The 24,804-nt window shown below is 39.5% G+C and overlaps 1 protein-coding gene across 14 annotated transcripts in view; it reads left to right on the top strand.

Annotated features, from left to right (window-relative positions):
- DST (dystonin) overlaps positions 1 to 24,804 on the top strand; it is a 307,129-nt gene that overhangs the window by 224,011 nt on the left and 58,314 nt on the right. For 12 of the 14 annotated variants that reach the window (XM_051777805.1, XM_051777809.1, XM_051777812.1 and 9 more), the window contains 10 exons: positions 766 to 1,261; positions 2,229 to 3,703; positions 15,647 to 15,808; positions 16,850 to 17,020; positions 18,342 to 18,508; positions 20,668 to 20,827; positions 21,092 to 21,418; positions 21,587 to 21,671; positions 22,787 to 23,028; positions 24,047 to 24,253. In XM_051777805.1, the coding sequence (XP_051633765.1) occupies positions 766 to 1,261; positions 2,229 to 3,703; positions 15,647 to 15,808; positions 16,850 to 17,020; positions 18,342 to 18,508; positions 20,668 to 20,827; positions 21,092 to 21,418; positions 21,587 to 21,671; positions 22,787 to 23,028; positions 24,047 to 24,253 (3,492 nt within the window). The remainder of the gene's footprint in view (positions 1 to 765; positions 1,262 to 2,228; positions 3,704 to 15,646; positions 15,809 to 16,849; positions 17,021 to 18,341; positions 18,509 to 20,667; positions 20,828 to 21,091; positions 21,419 to 21,586; positions 21,672 to 22,786; positions 23,029 to 24,046; positions 24,254 to 24,804) is intronic. The other 2 variants (XM_051777818.1, XM_051777816.1) reach the window with 1 other exon arrangement.

Genomic DNA, 24,804 nt, shown 5'->3' with positions numbered 1-24,804 from the left:
AATTATTAAAGCTGCAATATAATTATTGATTAAAATGAAGTGCTTAAAACATGAACTGTGTTCTAAGATTATGTGAAAATGACTCAAAATTGGTTTGTAAGTGCTTCAAAAATCTAGACTGATGGCATAAAACCATAGTGTATCACTTAACAGTCCTTAAAAGTTCAACCTAATTGACTTAAAAAGAAAGGGTTTGGAATGTTCTGTAAAGTAAAAGCATTATATTTTTCCCTTCTTCTGCAAGCACTGTGACTTACTGTCAAAAAAAAATACCAGAAACCAGTGATATAAACTTTAAAGGTCTCAGAGTACACATTCAGTAATTTTGTGAATTATCCAGGTATTTTCTGTGCTTTAATAATGCATTGCAGTATTATGTCAGAATACACCTTCTTTGAAGTTCTATCTTAAGAGAAATACCAAAACTGTCTAGGAAAGAAGACACTACTTGAAACTAAACAGCACTTACTTTACTTGGTGTGGTTACTTAATTACTGTGATATCAACAGAATTCATTGTTTAGTTGTATCTCCTGGTTGAATTTCCATTAGATGATATGTAAATTCACCTCATTTTTTTCTGGTTCTTTGATGTAAATGCTTAAAAACAACACAGTTTATGTGTAGAAGGTGCCTTTATTTCACTGGCTTTTAAGGTCAGAGATTGATTAGAGAGCTTAGATACAACAAATTCTACATGATTTTTGTCAGAAGCACTTTTCTTTTTCTCATGAGGTAAATGCTTTTTAAAATTCTCTTTTTCTAGATTCTGCTCAAAGAGTTTGACACCAGAAAACCACAGTATGAGCAGTTAACTATGGCTGGTGAAGGGATTCTGAAGAGACCTGGTGAACATCCACCCTCACATGAAATTGTAAAAGAGCAACTGGCAGCTGTGGCACAGAAATGGGACAGTCTAACTGGCCAGCTGAGGAAGAGATGTGACCGAATTGACCAAGCCATTGTGAAAAGCACAGAGTATCAAAGTCTACTCAGAACTCTATCTGATAAGCTAAGTGCCTTGGATAATAAGCTAAGCAGCAGCCTGGCTGTGAGTACACAACCTGATGCTGTGAAACAACAACTGGAAATTGCTAGAGAATTGAAGGAGGAAATAGAACAGGAAATGAAGAATATAAATGCCGCGCAAACCCTTTGTGAAGAGCTGTCAACACTAGTTGGGGAAGAGTATTTGAAAGCAGAACTTACAAGACAGCTAGATGGCATCTTAAAATTGTTTAAGGATATTGAGCAAAAATCAGGTTAGTATTTACTTAAAGAAAAATAGTAATTAAAGCATAAAGTTAAACATGACTTTATGATAGAGATATTGAGTTAACTGAGCCTGATGCCAGCTCTCTATCTAGTCCATTCCCCAAGCAGTTGTACGTTAGAATTTGTGAGAGTCCCCATACCTTGAAAAAGTAAGAACACTACTTGGGATCTCTACTGAAAAGTTTTGGAGAGAATTTGAAGTACAGTAGCAGGACTTCTTTTCTCATCTCTTCCTTCCTCACCTTCACTGAATTAGAATACCAAAAGAGGATGCTGTTCATTGAGCTGTCTAACTTCATTGGGGCAGATGTAAGCCAAAATCATAATTTTTAGGCAAGAACCCCTTAATGTCTTGGAGGAACACAGTGACAATTGTATAAAACTGCCTGTGACATAAGGGGGCATGTAGTCTGCAGCCTTCCCTTACCCTGTGAGCACAGAACTGAGCAAGTAATACACTGCAAGTGATATCATGCTTTGTTGTCCCTAGCAGCCTCAGTTTTAGCTTTTTAATTTCCTCTGGTCGCAAGGAACTTCGAAGGATCTTCCTAAGAACACATATTGCCTGCAGGCCATGAGTTAGACACTACTAGGTTAGACCACTTAATATTCTCTGTGCTTACACTTCATAATACCATAAAACACGATTGTGTGGTTTTTACCCCCAAAACCTGCCTGAAGGGGATTCATGTAGACACAAATTGGCTAAGCTTACCTTGTTTGATTCATGTTCTAATGCCTTCACTGCTCTGCTGTATAATAGACATGAGTCTGTCCCTTGCAAAAAGCTTCGTTGACTTGGTTGTCTGCCAGTCAAACACCACATTCAAAGGACCAGCTTTCCTTACATTAATGGTTATGTAATTGTGTAATAGAATCAATATTAGTTTTTTTTTCCATTGAATACTAGCAGATCTGACAAAATGAATCTCTGTAATGTCTTCTCTTTTGTAGATAACCATGTTCAGCAGCTTCAGTCAGCATACACCACTTCTCATCAGTTCCAGCAAATGTCTAAGGACTTTCAGACCTGGCTAAGCAAAAAGAAAGAAGAGCTGAACCAGGCTCGTCCTGTGTCAGCCAAACTTGATGTCTTGCAATCACTAATTGAAGAGCAGAAAGAATTTAAGAAGACAATGACTGATCAGATTGGTTCATATGAAAGAATTGTTGCAGAAGGAGAAAGTATTTTACAGAAGACTCAAGGAGCTGACAAAGCAGCATTACAATCCCAAATTGCTACGCTCAGAAATAACTGGGATGAAATTAATAAACAGGTAAAAGAAAGGGAAGATAAATTAACAGATTGTCTGGATAAAGCCTTCAAATACAAGGAGCATGTAGAAAATCTGCAGCCATGGATACAGAAGTGCCAAAGCAACCTGTGTGAATTAAAAGTTGGCATAAACCCTATTGAAATAGAGAATTCTATTGCTCAGGTGAGGGCATGGCAGAAGGACCTGGATAAACACCATGGGATGGTGGAGCTATTAAATAATTCTACTGAAAGTTTGCTCAGGGCAAGTCAAACAGATAAAGAAATTATTCAAGAAGAAACGAAGGTGCTGAATCAGAATGTGAATGTGGTTACAGAACAGTTACATAAGAAGAGAGAGTGCTTGGAAAATATGGCACAAAGACTGAAAGAGTTTCAGGAATCATCCAGGGAAACTGAAAAACAGCTTAAAAGTGCCAAAGAGCATCTGGAAGCTCATGACTCACTTGGACCTCAGTCATTCAGCAACAAACACCTGACAATGATGCAGGCCCAGCAGAAAGCCTTGCAGGCTTTAAAGCCTCATGTCGATCTAGCAAAAAAGCTTGCCCAAGACCTGGTAGTAGAAGCTTCTGATTCAGCAGGTGTTTCTGACCTTTTGCTCCAAGCTGAATCTTTGGAGCAAGAATACACTGCAGTGAACAAGCAGGTTGAAGATAGGTGCTCATTCTTAGAGACAAAACTTCAGGGAATCGGCCATTTCCAAAACAGCATCCGAGAGATGTTCTCTCAGTTTGCAGAGTTTGATGATGAACTTGATAGCATGGCTCCAGTGGGGAGAGATCTCAAGGTATTGCAATCACAGAGAGAGGACTTAAAATATTTCCTGAAAAAGTTGGAGGATCTTATAATGAATAATGAAAATGCTAATAAAAATTGTAAAATGATGCTAGCCACAGAAGCTGAAGCTTCTCCTGACCTTGTTGGTATAAAGAGAGACTTGGAAGCTTTAAATAAACAATGCAACAAGCTACTAGACAGAGCAAAAGCCAGGAAAGATCAAGTAGAGGATACTATTTGCCGTGTTGAGGAGTTTTATAGTAAGCTAAAAGAATTTTCCAATCTGCTTGGGAGAGCCGAAGAACATGAAGAGTCACAAGGTCCTGTTGGAATGGAAACAGAGACAATTAATCAGCAGCTGAATACATTCAAGGTAGGAAGATTACTTTCTTGCTACTATAAAGTATTTTACCACAATACAACTTTATTAAACATCATAGGGAAAGAGATTGGTTACATGCAGACCTTGGAGGAATCTTGTTTCACAGCAGTCTGTTCTGCCTGTATGCTTTTTATCTGTTTTAAATTAGTATCTTCTCATGGGTCCTCAAAAGCTTTCCTTTGCTACAGCTTGGCAGATACTGCAAACTTTGCATCCCAGCTCCTAGTTCCTGCACTCCAGTTCCTTCTTCACCTCTCTTCATTATCTTGTTACCCTCTGTAATCCATCTGCCTTTTCCATTTTTGGGAAACTGTGTATTGTCTCTATTTGATGTCCATGTATTGCACAACTTTTTTCTTCACTGTGGTGTGAATTTTAGACTCCAGTATTCACATACTAAACCACATTCACTTTGCTCATCTGAGTAGTTTAGGGTTTTTTTTTCACATGGGTATAGGCTTCAGCATATGTAGATTTAAGATGTTACTTTTTGCCATTTTGTCTTCTGATACACTGGCCAGTTTTACCTCACTGAGTGCCACCCTTACCTAGAAACATCCTAGTAAAAAGACAACAGGCAAAATGAGCCCCCTGTTATACTGGGAGTTTGCTGTAGCATCCTTATCCAAAATGTGCTGTGGAGCTTCTGTGTGTAGCTTTTATAATATGGCAGTAAGCAATCCTTGTCCAGCTCAAAAAAATGCATTACAGTGATAGTGAGTGTTAACTGAGCTTTGGTGCTGAAATGAAGTACAGACATTTGCTTGGTTTAGGTTATAATTAATGAATTTCCAGTGCTCAGTAGAAAGATTTATAAATCCTATAGATGTAAGCAGTGTTTGAAGAAGATCATAAATTTCCTAATTGCTATATGGTAGCACCGAATATTCTGTGCTGCTTTGGTTTCATTCCAATCTAATATTGATTCAAATGTTTGTATGACTTGTACATTAGTTGACCCCTAATGATAAAACCAAACCTTCATAACAGGATTCGATAAGCTATGCTGTTAAAAATTTGATGACCTTGGAAAACAGTCATAACACATAGAATCAACTGGGTTGGAAAAGACCTCTGAGATCAAGTCCAACCCTTGATCCAACACCACTGTGGTTACTAGACCATGGCACTAAGTGCCACATCCAGTCTCATCTTAAAAACCTCCAGGGAGGCTGAATCCACCACCTCCTTGGGCAGCCCATTTCAATGTCTGATTACTCTCTCTGTAAAAAATTTTTTCCTAATATCCAACCTAAACCTCCCCTGGCAGAGTTTAAGATCATGCCTGGGAGAAGAGACTGATCCCCACCTGGCTACAACCTCCTTTCAGGTAGCTGTAGAGAGTGATGAGGTCTCCCTTGGGCCTAACTATATTCCTAAACTCTTCCTGAGTAGCCAGCCCTTTTTTCCATAGTCAGTAAGCTCTCTTTTTTCCCCTAATTTCCTTCAAAATCTCCCTGTTCAGCCAGGCTGGATGTCTTTACTGCCAGCTTGCCTTTCGGCACACTGGGACAGCCTGCTCCTGTGCATTCAAGACTTGCTTCTTGAAGCATGTCCATCCCTCGTGGACCCCTTTGTTTTCAAGGGCTGTTTCCAAGGTATCCTCTGAACCAGTCTTCTTAGTAGGCCAAAATCTGCCCTCCAAAAGTCCAGGGTAGAAGTTTTATTGATGGCCTTCTTTGCGTCCTTGAGTATTGAAAACTCAATTATTTCATGGTCACTGTGCCCCAGATGGCCTCCGACCACCACATCTCCCACCAGCCCCTCTCTGTTTGTGGACAGCAGGTCTAGCAAGACCCCACCCCTGGTAGGTTCATTTACCAGCTGGAGCAGGAAATTATCCTCTATACACTCTAGGAATCTCCTAGACTGCCTCTACTCTGCTGTGTTGAGTTTCCAGCAGACATCTGGCAGGTTAAAATCACCCACAAGGAGAAGGGCTGGCGATTTTGAGATGCCTCCCAGCTGCTTGTAGAATAATTCATCACCCTCATTCATCCTGGCTGGGTGGTCTGTAACAGACTCCCACCAGGATGTCAGCCTTGTTGGCCTTCCCCCTGACTCTGATCCCCAGGCACTCAACCTTATCATTACTGACTTCAAGTTCTACAGAGTCAAGAGACTCTCTAACATACAGAGCCACTCCTTCACCTCTCCTACCTTACCTGTCCCTTCTGAAGAGCTTGTAGCCATCCATGGCAGCACTCCAGTCATGCGAGTTATCCCACCACGTTTCCATGATGGCAACTACATCACAGCTTTCCTGCTGCACAGTGGCTTCCAGCTCCTCTTGTTTGTTGCCCATATTGTGTGCATTGGTGTACATGCACTTCAGCTGGCCTGCTGGTAGCATTTCTAACTCTGGCTTTCCACTCTTAGGTTCATCTCTGGAGAGCCTTGTTTCAACCCTTTCCCCCTTCAAACATAGTTTAAAGCCCTCCTGATCAGCCCTGACAACTTATGGGCTAGAGTCCTTTTGCCCTTGCTAGATAGATGAAGCCCATCTAACTCGAGCAGGCTCAGTACCATAGAATTTGCCCCATGGTTGAAAAAACCAAAATTCTGCCGGTGGCGCCAATCCTTTAGCCACCTATTGATAAGGTGAGTTTTCCTACTCCTCTCCTCATTCATCCCTGCTACTGCAGGAACTGAGGTGAACACCACCTGTGCTCCTGTCCCATTAACTAATAACTAATCGACCCAGTGCCTTGAAGTCCTTTTCATTAGCCTGGTACCTCTTTCATTAATGTCATCACTGCCAGCCTGGACCAGCAGCAGTGGATCAGAGGGCCAGATTAGTTCAGGGAGTCTCCTACTAATATCTCTCACCCAGGCCCTGGGAAGGCAGCAGACTTCCCTATAGGATGGGTCCAGTCTGCATATAGGGCCTTCAGTTCCCCTCAGAAGGGAGTTGCCTACTACAATTACCCTTCTTTTTTTCTTTATAGCTGTGGTTGTATCCGTCTGGTAGATGGGGTGCAACCTGAAGACCCTCTAGACAGATCCTCTTCTTGACTGTCCTCTGCCTGACTGGGTCCAGGGCCTCAGACCTGTTCTTTAAGGGCACCTGGGGAGGTGATGGAGGTCGAGAGGGGATTCCTTTACCTCTTCGATTGGGGACCTGTTTCCATTTCCCCCCCATCTAGTTGGTTTGCTCCATCTGCCTGATGGCAGGAGGGGCAGGGCACCACTGTCTGCTGATGGACTTCCTTTGGAGTCGAAAGGGTATGACTCCACCAGTCTATTTCCCTTTCACTTTCCCTAATACTTCTTAGCCTCTCCACTTCTTCCTTGAGCTCTGCCACTAAGCACAGCAAATCATTCTCCTGCTCGCATCATACGCAGGTGTCTCTCACACTGTTCTCTGGTACCAACACCAGGCTCAGACACTCTGTGCAGCCAGTCATTACATGCCTGGCCCAACAGAGGGTGCGTTTTGCTTGTTTAAGAAAGGAAAACTAAACCAGAAAACTTTCATCTGGGAATTTCGAATGGAAGTTACTGTGAGTTTTGATGATCTTTAGGAATGCATAAATAGAGATGAAAATCTTGAACATAGTAAATCCTTCCATGTAGACTGGGAGGATTAAAATTGTATGCCAGTCTGTCTCAAATTCAAAAAGAAACAAATGGCTTTTCTTTGTATATGGTTTGTAAAACACTTTGGATATTGGAAAATAACAACAGCTGCTGCCTACACTGACTGTACAGGATTTCAGTTGTAGCCAGTTTGAGATTTTACAGCATTTCTTACATTTTCAAACTTCAGGTGCGGCTTCAGGTCTTTGTTAATATATGGTTCTTTGTCTACAAAGAACAATGCTTCTAGGAGGTAGCAGCCTGATGAGCAGATGGTAGAAGAACCCAGTTCCCTGTGTGTTGTGTCAGTGATGTAGTTTGTTTATGACTTGAAAACAACACAGCAATTGTACAGGTTGGGAGTAAGAGCCTTCTCTGGTCTGTGCAGACTTGTGGGGAGACAGTGTCCCCACAACACAAGAGTTGGTGTGGTAAGAAGACCAAAAAACCTGAGGAGACAAAGAAGAACAGTAATAGCAACGTTTATATCCAGAAGTATACTCTGGGACTGTATTTATGTTAGATATTTATAAGTTTAGAAATCTGTTTTGCTTGAAGCAACTGTTTTAGGCCATGCTTTTGCTTATGAGTAAAAAACACAGTGCCATTAAACAGGAGGTAGAGGAAGATGGAAAGACGAAGGGATTGTTTAAATAAATGAAGAGCAAATGCAGAAATAAAGCAGCAGAGTGAGGAGTCTTTGAAGAAAGGAAATAGGGAGATCAGAATGGGAAATTTTATTAGGTGAGGATGTAGTTAGTGAAGGGAGAATGATAGCAGGAGGATAAGGATCAACTTTCCCAATACTTGATGTCAGTGCTACTGGGACATATCAGAATTACAGTACGTAATCTACCTGTTCATACTCTTTACCCTTCTACCTGAGACAGCAAACTGTAGGAGGACTGGCTCCCACAAATCCTGCTCCACTTGTGGTGTATTTACTCATGTTTGTGCACGTACGCAAACACACACAACGTGAAAATGTGATTGTGGCCACAGAAACACAGTCTGTCTCCTTATGGCTTTAGCTTCTGTGGTCAGCTACAATCAACTTCTATTCCTCAAGAGTAAAGCAAAAGAGTTGTTCTTTGGTATAGGTGTATTCGCATGAAATCTTCACTTTCTTCAGGGGAGGATCTCGTGTAATAGGCCAGAGGTGGTTTATGTGGTTTGACCAATTTTCATGTACAAAGAGTACACGATGTTAAAATGCATATTAAAAAAACCCCACAACTGGCCTTGAATTGTATATGTATATCTAAATACATATGCATACTTGTTTTATTTATATTTCTTCTTCGTAATCTACTTATTCCAGTCAGTATAGAGTGTTAAATTGAGTAGTTACTGTCAGTGTTAAACAATGTTTATTTAAAATGCAGATACAAAATTTGCTTTCTGTAAATGAAAATCTCCTGAGTAGTTAATTTGAAAGTAGAACCATGTCTCTTACTTCACTTCAGGAAGAGTATAATCAAATGAAGAATTTGTCTCAATATAAACCACACAAAATTAATTGCTAATTCACTCAGCTTTGTAAGACATTTTTTTCCCAAAGTCTGTACCACAATGTGTAGATTAGTCCTGAAAGGAAATTTCAGTAAATTAGGTTTGTTGAGGTACACTGAGTCTGCCACCATTCTTTAAAAGCAAAACAAAAAAGAATTGTGCAAATGGACTGAACCGAACACCCTGGGTTTCAGTAGCTGCACAGTGCTAAGATTTTTGCAGTGGAAGCAGCATTTGCAGCTAGTTTCTCTCTGAAATAGAGAAAGAACCCAAAGTTGAATCTTGCTTGAAACCTTTGCACAATTCTTTGTACTGCCATTAAAAGGCATTCTTCTTAGTAAAACCAACATGGCACTGTTACAGCTTTCATCAGTATATAGTTTGTTTGATTTTTGCTTTTATTTTTGAACAAAAGTAGATATAGTAATTAGAGGTTGCTGTCTAATTGGGCTTTGTGGGAATTTTTAGCTAGCCTGAGTATTCCTGCCAATGAGCTTGAACTAAGATTTTAATTGGCTTATGTTATAGAATCACAGAATCATTTAGGTTGGAAAAGACCTTTAAGAACATCAAGCCCAACCATTAACTCAGCACTGCCAAGTCCACCACTAAACCATGTCCCTAAATGCCACATCTGTATGTCTTTTCTTAGTTTTGCGTGTCTGTCTTCTGATTTTCATTTTGAAGGCAAATAATATTGAAAGAATAATCAGAGGTTTCTTATTGAGCTAAATGTTGCATAACCCATGCACTGGTTTACAAATGCTGGAATAAGATACTGAAACCTTCCTAACTACTGCAGTTAGGGTCTTTGTTGAAAAGCAAAGGTAATTATAAGCAACTATTTAAATTTTTTTGAAGTATTGGCTTTGACAGTGACTGATCTGTCATTTGAAATTTTTCAGTATAAACAGTGAAAAATGGTATTTTTTTATCTGTTAATAAAATTTGCTGTTGAACAAATACAAACTAATTTCAGTTATATACTTCCCCTACAAAATGATGCAGCACTTTCTGAATTCAATAAGGATCTGTTTGTGGGTGTTTTGGTTGAGAATAGCCATGATGACAGGACCTCTAAATGCTTTTCTCATCTTTGCCATTATAGTATCTTAGGTAGAGAATCCAGAAGTGAGTACCTGTTTGGCATAATTTCAATGTTATATGGCTGCTCACCAGAGAGGAGGAAGAGAGAATTTGTCTTGCATGACGTTAGTGTTTTGATATGTAGCTGACTGTTTATCAAGCAAATCAATAAACATGAGGTGTGGTGTGTTTGTATTTCTTGCATACAGTGTATTCTGCTTGCTGCTTAATGCGGAAAGCTCCAGCTGATTGTAGTGAATGCACTGGGCTGTTTTAGCACTAAGTGCCATATGCTGTCCTTAAACTGAGGTCTGAATTGTCCCTGTAACTGATAGCTGCAGTCACACAAGCAGCTCAGGTCATTAGGGGTATGGTTTCTCCTGGAGGAGAGCTGCTGGATCATGGCAGCTCCTTCTGTACTGTTGGTGAGTTACCTGTGAGTCTCCCAACCCTTCAGCTCCATGACTATGAGCTAGAAGTGTAGATGCAAAGTGTTGAACTGTATTTAAAAGATGTAAATGTCCAAAACTTGAATCTTTGTCCTGATAGGCTGGTTTTGGGCTGCAATAAATCCCATTTATAAAAAAAAAAAAAAAAAAAAAAAAAGGAAAAAAAATGTCTTGCCGATATAGATAGGTTTTTTTCCAATACTTTAATGTTTCTTTTGGTGGGAGCTGGGTTGTTCAGGTGGTGGCTGCCCTCTCAGCCAATGCCACCCTAAGCTGTTGCCTTAGAGTCAGGAACCAGACTGAAGAGAGTCAAAACTGGACTGAGCGTCTCACTTTGCATGTCAGATGGAGCAATGTGCAACTATTCCAACACCTAATCTAAACACAGGACAACTGTGGGGTTTTTTTATTATTATTATTATTTTTAATAATACGCAGGTAAAGTTCAGTGTAACTTTGGTCTGGAGGCGTCCACTGAAATGACGGCTTTATCGGGCGGGGTGATGGGGTGCGGGCGGCACTCAAAGCGATGCTTCCTCCCCAGAGTTTCTCCCGGGAAAGCAGCCGTGCCGGCCGCTCCCCCAGCGCTCAGGAGCGGGCTGGGGCGGGAGTGATGTCAGCGCCGGGCGGGCGGCGAGGCTCCCTCCGCCTGCCCCTGCCTGCCCCCTGCGCGGCGCCGAGCGGGAGGCGAGGGCGGGCGGCTGAGGAGATAAGGAGGCGGCGGGGAGGGACGGAGGGAGGGGAGTCCCGGGGGGAGCCCCCCGAGCGGCGCTCCGGGAGCGGGCGGGCCGGTGGCAGATGTTGCCGGGGGAGCGGCGCGGGGCGTTCCCGGCGGCGCGGAGCGGGACGGGCCGGGGCGCTGGGCGGGCGGGACGCGCCAGCGCTCCGCGACGGGGGTTTCCCTCCCTCGCCTGCTTCCTCGCAGCTGCGCTTCAGAAATGAGGAGGAGGGAGCGAGGGCAGCCCGCTAGCTGCAGCTTGTAGTCGGGACCTGACGAATGTAAACCTGCCGTGCCTTCGGGGGACGCGCCGCGCTTGCTCTGCTCTGCAGCTGCCTTAAAGAGCTCTCCAGGATGGGAGAATCGGTCTGAAACATTCATTTTCCGACGGTCTGCTCAAAGGACGCATCGGCTTGGCTGCTGGAAAGTGATGTTTTCTTCTGAGACTTGTGGAGGCACCGCGGACAAGCCTGGTACAAGAGGAGGATAAGCTGCCTTTCAGATCAAGGTTATTTATAGCTACTGCCAAAAAAGTAAAGGACTGGTTTATTATTCTTACTGTTCTGGATTTAACTTATTTCCACGCCCCGCACCCCAAGATTTTCTCCGTGCCTTGGTCAGGACTATACAAGCCACTGTGGATTCTGTCTTTACAAGTTGCTACACCATGTTTTATTTATAAAGGAGATGGGACCCTGCAAACCAGTTAAATGGATTACAGTTAAGCAGTCATCTACAGAAGATAATGTACTGCCTTCTGTAATGCCTGTTCATTTGGAAGGCTTATTTGGGAGATTTTAGATACAGATGCTGACCTGGAAAAATAGATGAAGACTTCCACTGAATGTTTAAAATATTTGGCTACTGCTGGTTTTTGCTATAATTTGTTTTTCTGTGACATTGGAAAATTTCTGTTACTTTCTAACTGAAGCACTTTATATTTTGGGGGGTGTGGAACCTCACATCCAGGTAAAGTCACATTTAAACGGATGCACTGATTATGAATGACCTCAGCCACCTCATATCTTATGATGTATATTTTGTGTCTATGCATCTTATGCTAAGGGCAAGTTTACTATTCCTTCAGACTGCTAGTGTTTTTTAAATGTTTCTCCTGAGTCCATGAAAACAGAGGTATAGTGGTGTACTTGTGTGAATACTTTGGAGATGGGGAAGCCACTTAGCAGGCCAGACTGTCTACGCCAGAATCCTCCATGTGTTGGCAAAGGGGAAGAAGATGAAGATCTAAATATTGAGGACTGCTACGTTCCCCAGAGGTCTATCTATGACACTGTGCGGTTGAATGAACAGATTGATTCGGGCTCCAAGGGCAGCCTCTCTTCGAGGCATTTCACAGACCGGACTTTACCCTACAGTCACAGAACACTGGACATCAGCACTTTGTGCTCCAATGGTGTCCTTACTTCTTCCAGTGTTTTTGAGCTCCGAAGCCGTGAAGCTAATAAGTTAGATGAAAAGATGATCTTTGATGCTCTTAAACTGAACAGTGATATAATTCGGACAGCTGGATTACCCAAAGTGAAGTCTCACACAGAAAAGAAGGAGCACAGACGATCGTGGAGAATGCTTGTTCCACCCAACTTTTCAGATTACACTAATAAAAGTGAAAGCTCCTTTAACGAAACTGCTGATATGTCAGACGCAGCTAGACTGGGCAAATGCAAATGGGGTACGAATTCTCTTACCTCGGAAGAGGATGATTCTGGTTTATGCAGCCCTCCAACAGAAAGAGAAGATAAACAAGATACACTCTTAGCAGGGGATCAAACTCAAATACGGAGTCTATCTTCTGCAGAAGATATCCATGCAGTAGGTCAGTTCAAACCACATATCCCAGCCATTTGCAGAGAGCAGCAAACCCCACTGCATGCAAGCACGAATGTCGCTGTCAAAGAAAGCTGCAGATTGGCTTTGCATGACGTTTTACCCTCTGGAAAAGTAAAACAAAGCAATGCACAGACATGTGAGAGTGATCAGGAAGAGATGGGGGGGAAATACTCTCACTTACAAGGTTTCAAAGAGAAACCTCTGTCACATGAAGATCCTCTTCGAAGTGATGGAAGAGGTATTAGCCTTGGCAAAAATGAAATGGAAAATGCATATGAAGTTAATGAAAAAACTAAAATGCAAGTCACAACAGTAGAGGAGGATTGTGTGGATGATGCACCTCCTCATGTAGATGTTTATTATATGAATGCTGCTGTAAACACTACTGACTTGGATTTTGCAAAATATGAAATTTTATCTGAAACGGAGGAATTCAGTGTAGCGCATACAGGATCAAATGAAATGGCATTTTCTGTACAACAGCTTGAATTAGATAGTACTGTAAACTGCCCAAAAACTTTTCCAGGGGGAAATGGCAATATCTGGACTACTGGTATTCAAGATACCTTGGATAGAGTCTGCAATGGCCTCTTGTCCAATAAGGTAATAAAAAAAAAAAATCCAAAGATTTGTGAAATAGTTGTAATATAACCTTACAGATATTTGTTTAAAACTTTGTTTTGTTGTTGTTGCAAAACTGTAACTTTATTATTATGATTGTTATTAATTAAGCAGATGCAGTAATCAGTGTCATTTGCATAGCACACATGGGGTGTCCAAAACAGGTGGAATGGTCAGTATGGAAAATGAACTGGGGGCAAATTCTGAGAGGGGTGCTTACTCCAGTTGTTTTGAGCAGGATTATTTATTGTCCAGCTGGTGCTTGTTACTCCTGACTGGAGTGCCTCCTCCATGCTCGGTGTCTGTACAGAGCGTGGCTACAGGCAATGCCATTCAAGGGCAGCTACAGCCCTTGTGTTCAGCTTGAACAGCCTTACTCATCAAGGTACAAGCAACAGTATCAGATAGTTGTGGTTTCCAAAGCAGTCAGATTAAAGGTTCACCGCCTCTTCTGAGAGCTGCCTTTTGCATTTGCGTGCCAGAAAGCAAATCTGACTCTACGGTAGTATTTTACAAGCACTGAATCTTGCAGTGCTTTGTGAGTGGTGGATGAGGTAAGAGAGTAAGTGAAACTTTGTAATAAGGAAAGGGTGTTTGTCGGGTCTGTAATCTTTTTCTCCCCATTCTGGTTGAAATCTGAGATACTTCAAGCTTTGTTGCTAAATTGTTCTGGTAAACTTTGGCCTCAACAATAATTGTAATTTATTTTAAGCTTCTCTCCACAAAGAATGTGTGCATTTTTAAAGGGCAGATTATGGAGATCGGTCCTCTCTGTGGTAGGATGTTTCTCTCAAAAGATGAGGCTTTATGGCACATAAAAGAAGAATTTGTTATTTATTCTGTATGGAAATATTATTCTACCTCCTCCCTACCCTACAGTCAAGAAAAACACAATCGTTTTCCTTTTTCTAGGAGCAGCCAACTCATTCCATACTCTCAATATTCATGTAACCACAGTCTTAGAGTTTTTGGGGGGGGTGGGGGTGGTTGTTGTTTTGTTGGGGGTTGTTTGTTGGGGGGGGGTGTTTTTTTTTCTTTTTTTTAGGACAAAATTGTTAGGGGTCCTTAATTGTTTTACCCCTCATGTTTAGGGTATTTGGTGTAGCCTCTAGATTGACTTGTCAAGCTGGTGGAAGTGTGCTCAGCCACTTGAGGTCTGCAGCTTTAAAAGCAGTCACTTGCCACACTGTGTTTGGTGCAAAAGAGGAGAGTTGCTGGTACTTTCAGAGTGATCCCTGCTTTTCAGGATGCTAAGAAAGGTTGCTTTGAATGCACTAAGTGTACACTAAAACTGTTAATGAATGCTGCTATAGAAACTGAAGGATTTAGGGTCAAAAGTTGAGCATTCTTTAGCATTGTTTATTCATTGGTTATTTTTCAGTGGCCTGTGTAATTAATTCAGGGGCTTCAGGCCATTTTCTGATCTCATTGACGCTTGTGTCAGTGCAGCTTAATGCTGGTGAATACAAATGGAGATTTACACTGCTGTTGCTAATTATAATAATCTGGCTCTAAAAAAGCTTAAATACCTGCAAGAGTAAAATAAAGAAAACAGAAAACTGCTCAAACTGCTGTTGGGCATGGTCAAAGCCCTGGCAATTTGCAAGAGTATCCTTTGAATGAAAAACCATTTTCCTGGGGTGTCTGCTGGGATACTGGTTCAACAGCATCTGTAGTGCCTCCTCCTCACTTGTTACCATTATAATCTCCTAAACCCGACCTTAAAATATCTCTTTCTTCACTGCTCTTTGACTTAAACTTTGGCTTCTGTTTTAATTTGGAAAAAATGCCCAATTGTCTCTCTTGGTCTGTGCTGGTTTTTTACCCCCCAAAACTTCCACTGCCCCTCTTTTTCTCTGTCCCTTTCCCTTCTATCTAAAATTACTAATGAAAGTGTATGCCATTTTCCCCTCTATGGTGTATTTAATTTGCTCTGTTTAGATTAAGTCTATTCTGTTTAGATTTATTAATATTTTTAGGAAGGTCCTCATGAGGAATGGCTTACTTTCTTCTAGACAACGATTTTAAGATTTTTTTTATTGCATACTGTCATGTAAACACTAGGTGCATTTTATGTCAGAAGATATCATGCTTCTTGTCTGTCTTGGATTTCAACTGCAGGTATTCCAGAAAGAAGAAATTGAACCCTTGCAAGTAAAACAACAAGAGGTAAATTGGTTGGGCCAAGGCCTTATTCAGAGTGCTGCTAAAAGTACCAACACAGAAAACCTTGAACATGACCTTGAAGATGTCAACACCCGGTGGAAGACTCTTAATAAGAAGGTTATTATTTTGAATACTATTCTGCTTGTGTTGTGTTCTGCCATTTGATTCTTTGCTTGCTGACGTCTTTTAAAATACAGGAAATTAAATATTCATGAAGGATATGAATTATATTTACTTTCCACAATCACTGTGTTCATAGTTCTAAGGATAAGGTATCACTAGTAGCCAGAGGTATTGCTGTCATTTATAAGGTTTTGTCAAACTTTCTATAGATCTGTCCTGGATTTTTATTCAGGAAAGACTCACAGAATCACAGAATGGTTGAGGTTGGAAGGGACCCCTGGAGATCATCTAGTCCAACTTTCAGTCTTTGTTCATGTTTTTTGACTCTGTTGTGTATGCTCAGGTACACTGTTGTACCTACACAGTGCACAGAGCACTGATACAGCCCAGCGTTGTGTGACTGGTGGCTTGTTTATAGCACCCTAAGGATTTTATTGCTTGAGACATCAGAAGGTACCACTGCTTTGGGAAACTGGCTGTAGATGTTTTTCTGTACTTTTCAGGAGTTTTCTTCCAGCAGTAGCTGCTGTTGGAAAATGAGAACAGTGGGAAGTAGAAATGGTGCTCATCTTGCTCTGCTCTCTCTTCCTGAAGGAGTGATGCAGCAGAACCACAGATACCTGTGGTTCACCTATTTGCCTTCTCTTTTCCTTTTTTTTCTTCCCACTGATGGCATTATTATTCCTTATTAAGAGTTGCTACTTTGGATTCCTGGCTTGCTCTTTCTATAAGGAAAATAGAGACCATCTGAAACACAAACATCCTGTCAGTATACTTCATAATACTGTAGCTGTATAAAACAGGACTATCTTGTAAGGAATTACTAGAGCAGGCTGATTTACTTGGAGATAACCTCTTCTTTTCATTGGATGTCTGCAGACTCAGGAGATTAATGCTAAATTGTGGCATAGTGTTGTTATGAACAGTTACAGAAATGAGAGTATTTGTTAGTGATACTGACAGATGTTCTACAGATTTTGGCTAATTATTTCATAGCAATAAAAAGAAAAGGTGAGATCCTCTACTTTTTTTTAGGTTGCCCAGCGTGCTGCACAATTGCAGGAAGCCCTCCTCCACTGTGGGAGATTTCAGGATGCCCTTGAATCTCTGCTTAGCTGGCTCATTGATACAGAAGATCTTGTGGCTAATCAGAAACCACCATCTGCTGAATTCAAAGTTGTGAAGGCCCAAATACAAGAACAGAAAGTAAGTGAAATGGTTTCAGAATATCTCTCCTTCCACTGGATCAATGAGAATAAATTCCCAGTATTTGACAAAGCATAATATTTGTTCAAGCGTATTCTAATACACTGGAGTGTGCTGAGGTTTTTAAAGGAGCCATCTGTTCAAAATTGAAGACTGTCCAGTGCTGGGAGAAGTGCTCATCTTCTGGGACATAAGATAAAGAGTAATGCTGTGCAATCTAAGGTCTGGTTAGAATTATTAGCATTATCTGGAAAGGATTGTTAAAGGTCCATTGGAAAAAGAGCAAGCGTAAAATCCAGCATTTGGCCATTTGAAAAGTAGGAAATAAAAACTGTAAATTTTCATTGTAATACTTCCAAGATGATGTTGCAGATTACAGACTTAAATACTTGGCTCTTGATCCTGATGTGATCATTGTTGGTAATTAGTTGAAACACGGTTGGGAAATGGCCTCTGCTAATGTATAAGCACTATCGTTGTCATCAACTTTGGCAACTTTTAATAATGGTTATAGAAAAAAGAATGCTAATGTAGCTGATAAAACATACAGTTCATGCAGTTGGACTGTGTGGTCCACTACCACCCACAGGTTTAATATAAAGTTATGGTCAGTACAGGTTGTCGTGTTGGGATATCTGCAGATGCAAAATGTTGGTGTTACCAAAGACAAGTACAGAATGGAGGAAGGGAGAATTGTAGACAGCAATCTGTTATTCTTCATGGAGGAGTTGATTTACCATACTAGATCAGTGAACTCAATTGTACCTCAAACAAGTGATGAGTTGATTATACAGTAGTTTTTATATCTGTTTTCCTCTCTCTCTATGTGTCAGAATTACCTTTGTGATGCCAAATCTAGAAGGGCATGCAGCTTTTTCATAAATGTTCCTATAAAATGTAACAGATACTCTAAATAGCTTGTTTCGCTCAATGGTATTAAGTAGAACTCTTTCCTCTGTATGTTCCTTCTTTGGGCTGCCACACATATTTAGCCCAGAGAAATCAGGGATATTGATTGGGCTTTGTGAAACTGCTGTTCTTAGGAAAACTATTGAGAAACTAAAATGAGCCTGTGTTGGGGAGGGGAAGAGGTTGACGTGTGTGGCGTGTGTGTGTCTCTTTGATTAGCATTGTTCATGCTTTTATCACAGTATAGGCATTGTGGTTTTGGTTTTGGTTTTTTTTGTTTGTTTTGTTTGTTTTTTGGGGTTTTTGTTTGTTTGTTTTTGTCTTTAACAGATTTTCAGGAAGTCTACTGTTTTTACATTTGCGTTATTGCAATGTTTCTTAATACCCTAGTGCTTGATTGCTTTCTCTGCAGCTTCTCCAGAGGTTGCTGGATGACCGCAAGCCTACTGTTGAGGCAATCAAGCGTGAAGGGGAGAAAATTGCAGAGTCAGCAGAGCCTGCTGATAGAGTGAAAATCTTGAAGCAGTTGAGTTTCCTGGATAGTCGGTGGGATGCATTGCTCAGTAAAGCTGAAACAAGGTATTTGAAATTCTTTTATGGATAAGAAAAATGTAGAAATAGCATAGATGTTTAGGAGCAGCATGTGGAACTCTGTAGTGTGAAGTAGTATCATTCTCGTTATTGCATTACATTATAGTGTCTTGATGTTGATATAATGAGGGAAAAGGGGACAGAAGTGACTTGAACAGACCAAAAGCCTGTAAAAAAGGTTTAGTCTAAGATGCAACAATCTGCTAGAATTAACTGGATATATATCTTCTGGACATTTTATCTCTGTCAGTTAATTAGAATGCAAGTTTCTTGATGCAGTAACCTGTTCTGCAGTAGAATTAAGTGCAAATTTTACACTTAACAAATAATAATGATATACTCTTGGAACTTCAGAATCCTGACTTGCTGCTCAATTCTTCCCTTTTTCTGTTTAATGTCATCTACGTAATTAGTTTCTGCAACTTACAGATCCTCATACTGTCAGTTGCTGATATATGCAGGGTGCTGGGGTTCCCTTAGTTTTCAAGAAGAAAAAGGACCATTAAAGTATATAGGTATATTCTAGCAACACAGAAAACACTGTGTCTTAAAAGACATTGCAGACCAATTCAAGTTCCTATTAAAAAAAGAAAACAAAAATGATACACGTAGTATCTGTGTATACAAAGACTTTCATTTATGAGTTGTTGTCAATATATAAAATACCTGTAAAATTATGAACTGTAAAGTGTCTTTGAAGAAGTCTGTGTTAAAAAGCTTACTAAACGTGTTTTCTGAGTGGGGATTTGATAAGGACAGCCTTGTTCAGAGTGGAGAGAAGAAGAGTGTGCATAAGAAGTAGCCTGAAAAAGATATATAATTGAGAATAAGAAAGGATTTGGAAAGTTGAGAAAAATGAATTAAAGTGAACAGTGAAACTTTACAGTGAAGAACAAATGGTTGTGTTGGCGCTTAGAGAAGCACTGAACTTGTTTCTGTCTCCTATTCATTCTCTTTAGTTGAACCTGTTTTGTTACCTCGTACTAATAATATGATTATTTAATTAGTCAACCACTAATAGACCATTATTTCCTTCTTTCTTTCTTTTTTTTTTTTTTATTGAAGGAGTATGACTCATTAGCTGGGGTAATTGTTAATGTCATGTTTAATTTAATATTATTCTCCCAGTCTGGTGATATTTAATTACAAATGAAATTGCAACTTTTTCGAAGCTGTCTATTAGCTTGTCTCCATTTTTCTTTGACTGGTCTCTGGAAATGAAGAGGGAATTTGAGGATAATTTTGAAGACTACATAGAATACTTCACGGAGTGTTCATGGCTAAGTCTCTCAAGTCTACCTTGTTTATAAGCCTTGGAAAGCACATATAAACACAGCTTTTTTCTGGAATGAGATCCTTATTTGAAAGACAATATTGTGATGTTTTTCTTGTAGGACAAATCTCTCCTATAAATCTGCTTGAATGACATTTGTTCAACACTGATTGTAGAGAAGATTTTTCTCTAATCAAGAGTCTCCTCTGAAATGTAGTAATATGAACCAGAAGTGTTTTAGATACTGCTTTTCTATTTTGGAGGTCAAGTCTCTGTGCTTTATTAATGTTGTTTCACTAACTTCATTGAGAGCTTTTATCCAGAACAAGAGATGCAAAAGTAGAGCCAAATAGTTCTGTTCACATCATTGAACAAATGTTTAAAGATATTTTACAATGCTGAGGAAGCATGACAGTATGTTCTGGTTCAGTAAAGGCTTTGCCTAACTTTAAAACATGCATAATAGTCAAGAGAGTGTAACTTTATGCTTTAAGACAGCTAGAAACTTGAGAACTATCCTAATTGAGTATTAAACAATGTTTTGCTGAATGGAGTGCTAGATTATTTGTAGCAAAAACTGTATTAATAAAGTTATATTATTTTTATTAGCAAAACTGGTATATTGGCTAAAAGACTTTCAAATGTCTTTGGAGGTGTTTGTTTGGGTTTTTTTTAAATTTTACTTGATTTTTACTTTACCTTGCTTTTCATTGAGTATCACGGATATATTTCTGTTTTATTTGATGACTGGTTCCCACAATGAGACTGAATTATTTCTGTTTTTTTTGCAAAGGATTCAAGGGACTTTTTTCTTTTTAACTGTTTCAAACTTACTTCATCACAGAAAATAACCATTCCCTTGGCTTGTTGATAGGAACTGTCAGTTGGAAGGCATCTCGGTGGTAGCGCAGCAGTTCCACGAAGCTCTGGAACCACTGGTGGAGTGGCTGAGCACCACAGAGAAGAGGCTTGCAAATGCAGAACCCATTGGAACACAGGCCTCCAAACTGCAGCAGCAAATTGCTCAGCATAAAGTAAGATACAAACCACTCAGTTGCTTTTGTCATTCTTTTCAATGCTTCTGTAAAGCACAACTGTCAAAACTGTTGCAGAATACCGGTGTTTTACCATACTGGATTTTGTTTGGTTTGGTTTTTTTCCCTGTAGTTTCAGTTTTACATATTTATGTTGGCAATATGTCCTTTTTCATTCATTTTTTATTGAGTTCCACTCACATTTCTTTTATGTTTTTCTCATTTTGTTTTCCATTATTTTTCATTATTTAAAATAAAATATAGGCCCTAGAAGATGATGTCCTAGCTCACAATAAGAGTTTACATCAGGCCATTAGTGCTGGTCAGTCTCTAAAGACTATGAGCTCCAGGGAAGATAAAGATATGGTGCAGGAAAAGCTAGATTCTTCTCAGGCACGATTCATTGAAATTCAAGAGAAGAGCAACAGCAGGTCTGAACTTCTCCAGCAAGCTTACAGCAATGCTCAGATTTTTGGGGAGGATGAAGTTGAATTGATGAACTGGCTGAATGAAATCCATGATAAACTGAACAGATTGTCAGTCCAAGACTGCAGCACAGAATTGCTTGAGAAACAGCACACTGAACTACTGGTATTTTGATTTCTGTTCATTTATTATTTAATTATTTTTTAAATTTTATTTATATTCTCATACTTCATTTATTTTCATTAATGTATTTGATTTAAAATGTCAATATCCTTATTCCAAAAAAGAATATTTTGTTATGTCTGTGCTAACACAAATGGCCTTTTGTCATAGGATCTTCAGGAAGAGATTCTTCTTAGGAAACAAAATGTTGATTTGGCTATACAAAATGGCTTAGAACTTCTCAAGCAAACAACAGGTGAGAACTTACATAAAACTATGATTTGTCATACTTTTTTTCCCTTGTACTTGCAGGTCCTTAAGAGAAAATTAAGGTGAAACTTGTAAATATTGTTCATATTTGCTGGTTAAAGCAATTATAGTTGTTTATTTTAATAAAGGTTTGAGGTCAAGCTAGGGCATGTTTTGGGGCTAATTGTTCACTAATGTAAGTGAGCAAAAGCCCTTTTTTGCGTGTAGAGAATTTTGTCATTGAATCCTTTTTTATTTTTAGTGGAAAATTATTCTAGTGAACCTGCATTCCATTCCTAATAGCAAGCTATGGGCATTACTCATAATGGAAGGCTGTTTGGCAGTGGATGCAGTCAGTTCCCTGCAGGCATTCACAGATGAACAAGATACTAAACTACCTTTTAGTGCAAGAGGGAAGCTTTGTCCACTGGAGCTAACACTGTGGGAAAAGTTGCATTCCAGTTCTATACGTGTCGGTTTGTAGATCAACATCTGTCCAGATTTTCCTGTACTTCTAAAGTTCTTGAACTCTTTGAGATATACATATGTTTGTATATATATGTCCAAACTTAGACATTATGCATATTCTATAATGACATCTGAACATAGGCTAATAAATTTCAGTACATTGGTTTTTCTTTTAGCCTTTTGATCTGTGCTTCAAATGCACAGTAAGGAGGGTGTATGGTGATGTCAAATATTACTGAAATTGAAAGTCTAGTTGTTTTTTTTTGTTCTTCGCATTTTCAATACCCCTTTTAAAAGGTTTTTTTGTCTTTTATAAGAAGTATTGTGAATTTAAGGGGGAATTTTTTTAACTAGCATTTGTTTTAAATATTGGATCTAACTCCTTACTTTCTAATAAGTTTAGTAAAGCAGAAGAAAGACAGAAGGACAAATCCTGAACTGAAGTAAACTTTGTAGCTCTGTGGACTTTAATGATGGTAGGGTAATTTAAAAGAGTTGAGGATCGACCTTGTGTTGTTTGGGTTATTTTATAAGTTAAATACTGAGGGGTTTGTAATATGTGGGGTTTGGGATTTGGTGCCTTTTTTTGTTTTCTTTTTTGTTTTCTTTTTAATATTTGTGATCATGGGAAATAACATCCCTCTCATATTTTAGGTGATGAAGTGGTCATAGTTCAAGATAAACTGGAAGGCATTAAAGCGAGGTACAAAGACATTATGAAATTGAGTTCTGATGTATCCAAGACTTTGGAGCAGGCTCTGCAGCTTGCAGGTCAACTGCACTCAACTCATGAGCAACTCAGCAAATGGCTTGATGAAGTAGAGGTGGAGTTACTCTCCTATGAAACTCAAATACCCAAGGGTGAAGAATTAAGCCAAGTACAAGAAAGACAAAAAGTAGGTTTTAGAATCTGTGTAATATTTATTGCTCTGTGGTTCAGCAAGGTTATGTGTTAACTTATGTTAGACATAAAGTTGTTTTTTGAATAACTGATTCTGGTATCAGATCATTTGACTAAACACTGCAGTAGTTAACAATCATACTCCCTTTCCAGAGTCATCTGTTGTAATCACTTATGAAATTGGGCTGAGGTTTACTTTTAGCACAAGAGAAGTACAACATTTCTGTTTTTTTCAAGGAGCTGCCTAATACTGGGAAAACTTTGTTTGCCAGCTTATGAGTTATTTTGGTTCTTTAGCTGTGGCATGGATAAAATTCTGTAAAGTATAAAAAAAGTCAGCATTTTAAATATATTACTGATTTTGTTAAACTAGATTTGTTGAAAAAGAAAAAATGTAATATAAGCTACATAGTATGGAAAATGTTGAGGAGGGGAAGCTTAAAAAAAAATCCATTATATTTCTTTTTATATATATAAGAAATGAAACCACAGTGGGGAGGGTTCTGTACAGGTAAAGACTCATTCCTTTGTGTAAATATGTACTTAGAATTTGATCCAGTCATTGTTCATTTAAGAAATTACTTGAATTCATCATATTTTGCTATAATGCATGCTGATTTCACTTGCTGGTGATTTACTTCATTATGGAGTTGCAGTTTGCAACCATCCATTAGTTTTACTTTCTTTGGTTGCTTCATGAAGTAATAACAACTCTTACAAAATTACAAAGAATTTCATACAGTCTTACTGACTGGACAAATACATTTAGGATAGATTCTGTTGAAAATTCTCATTAAGAAGCACCCACCTTTCTGTCAAACAACTTACAGTATCAAAAAGCTAATACAGCTCAGCCAAAAATAAGTATGGTAATTTATCCCTTTGGTTTGTGTGTAAAACATTTCAGTTCTTGACTCAGAGCTGATAGAATGAAAACACGTGCAAACTGTGTATATTCCGTTCATGTACTGCCATGTTGAAATGGTTTAATTGTTTTAAATGGCCTTTTTCAGGAGCTGAAAAAAGAAGCAAAGAACAACAAAGGCTTACTGGACACTCTGAATGAAGTTGGCAGTGCCTTCCTGGAACTGGTGCCATGGAGGGCCAGAGAGGGGCTTGACAAGATGATAACAGAGGACAATGAACGTTACAGATTAGTGAGTGACACGATCTCTCAGAAGGTGGATGAGATTGATGCTGCCATCCTGAGATCCCAGCAGGTACGGAAAACTGTTCTTTGGGCTGTAACAGTCTCTGACCATGGGTACCTGAATGAAAGATGTCCTTTAATAATGTTGCCAAAACTTGTTATGCTTGAGCAGCAAAAGGCCCATTTGAATGAAATGGGACTCCATTGTTAAGATATGAATACCAGAACTCTGTCAATCTGTACACTGTTGTAGTTGTCTACCTCTTTGTTGGTGCAAACATCAGTATTTTAGCGAAAATTGCTCTATCGATCTTGTGGCTTCTTGAGTGGGAGTTTGTTTAATTAAGAACGGAATGGCCCACATCTTTTGTAAATCATGTTATGTTAAGTAAAATATGGTCCAGATCCTGAGCCAACTTTACTGGATGCAGCACTGATATCTCTAGTCTTGCCACACCTTTTAGCATCAGCTGATTGTCTAGCTCCGCTGCACTTTACACAGTTAAAAGCTGGATTATCTTATTCAAACTGTAGTGGAGGATTTATATAACAATTGCTTTTATTCCTGTCTACAGTGCTTTTTTTCTTGGTGCTCAAAAACTGAGTTATTTAATATGTGGA

Source organism: Manacus candei, unplaced genomic scaffold, assembly GCF_025592945.1.
Source record: "Manacus candei isolate 608988 ecotype Guabito, Panama unplaced genomic scaffold, ASM2559294v1 h1tg000011l, whole genome shotgun sequence".
NCBI classification, from domain to species: domain Eukaryota; kingdom Metazoa; phylum Chordata; class Aves; order Passeriformes; family Pipridae; genus Manacus; species Manacus candei.
Note: the sequence above shows the minus strand (reverse complement) of the source record. Positions and strands in the feature narration are given on the sequence as shown.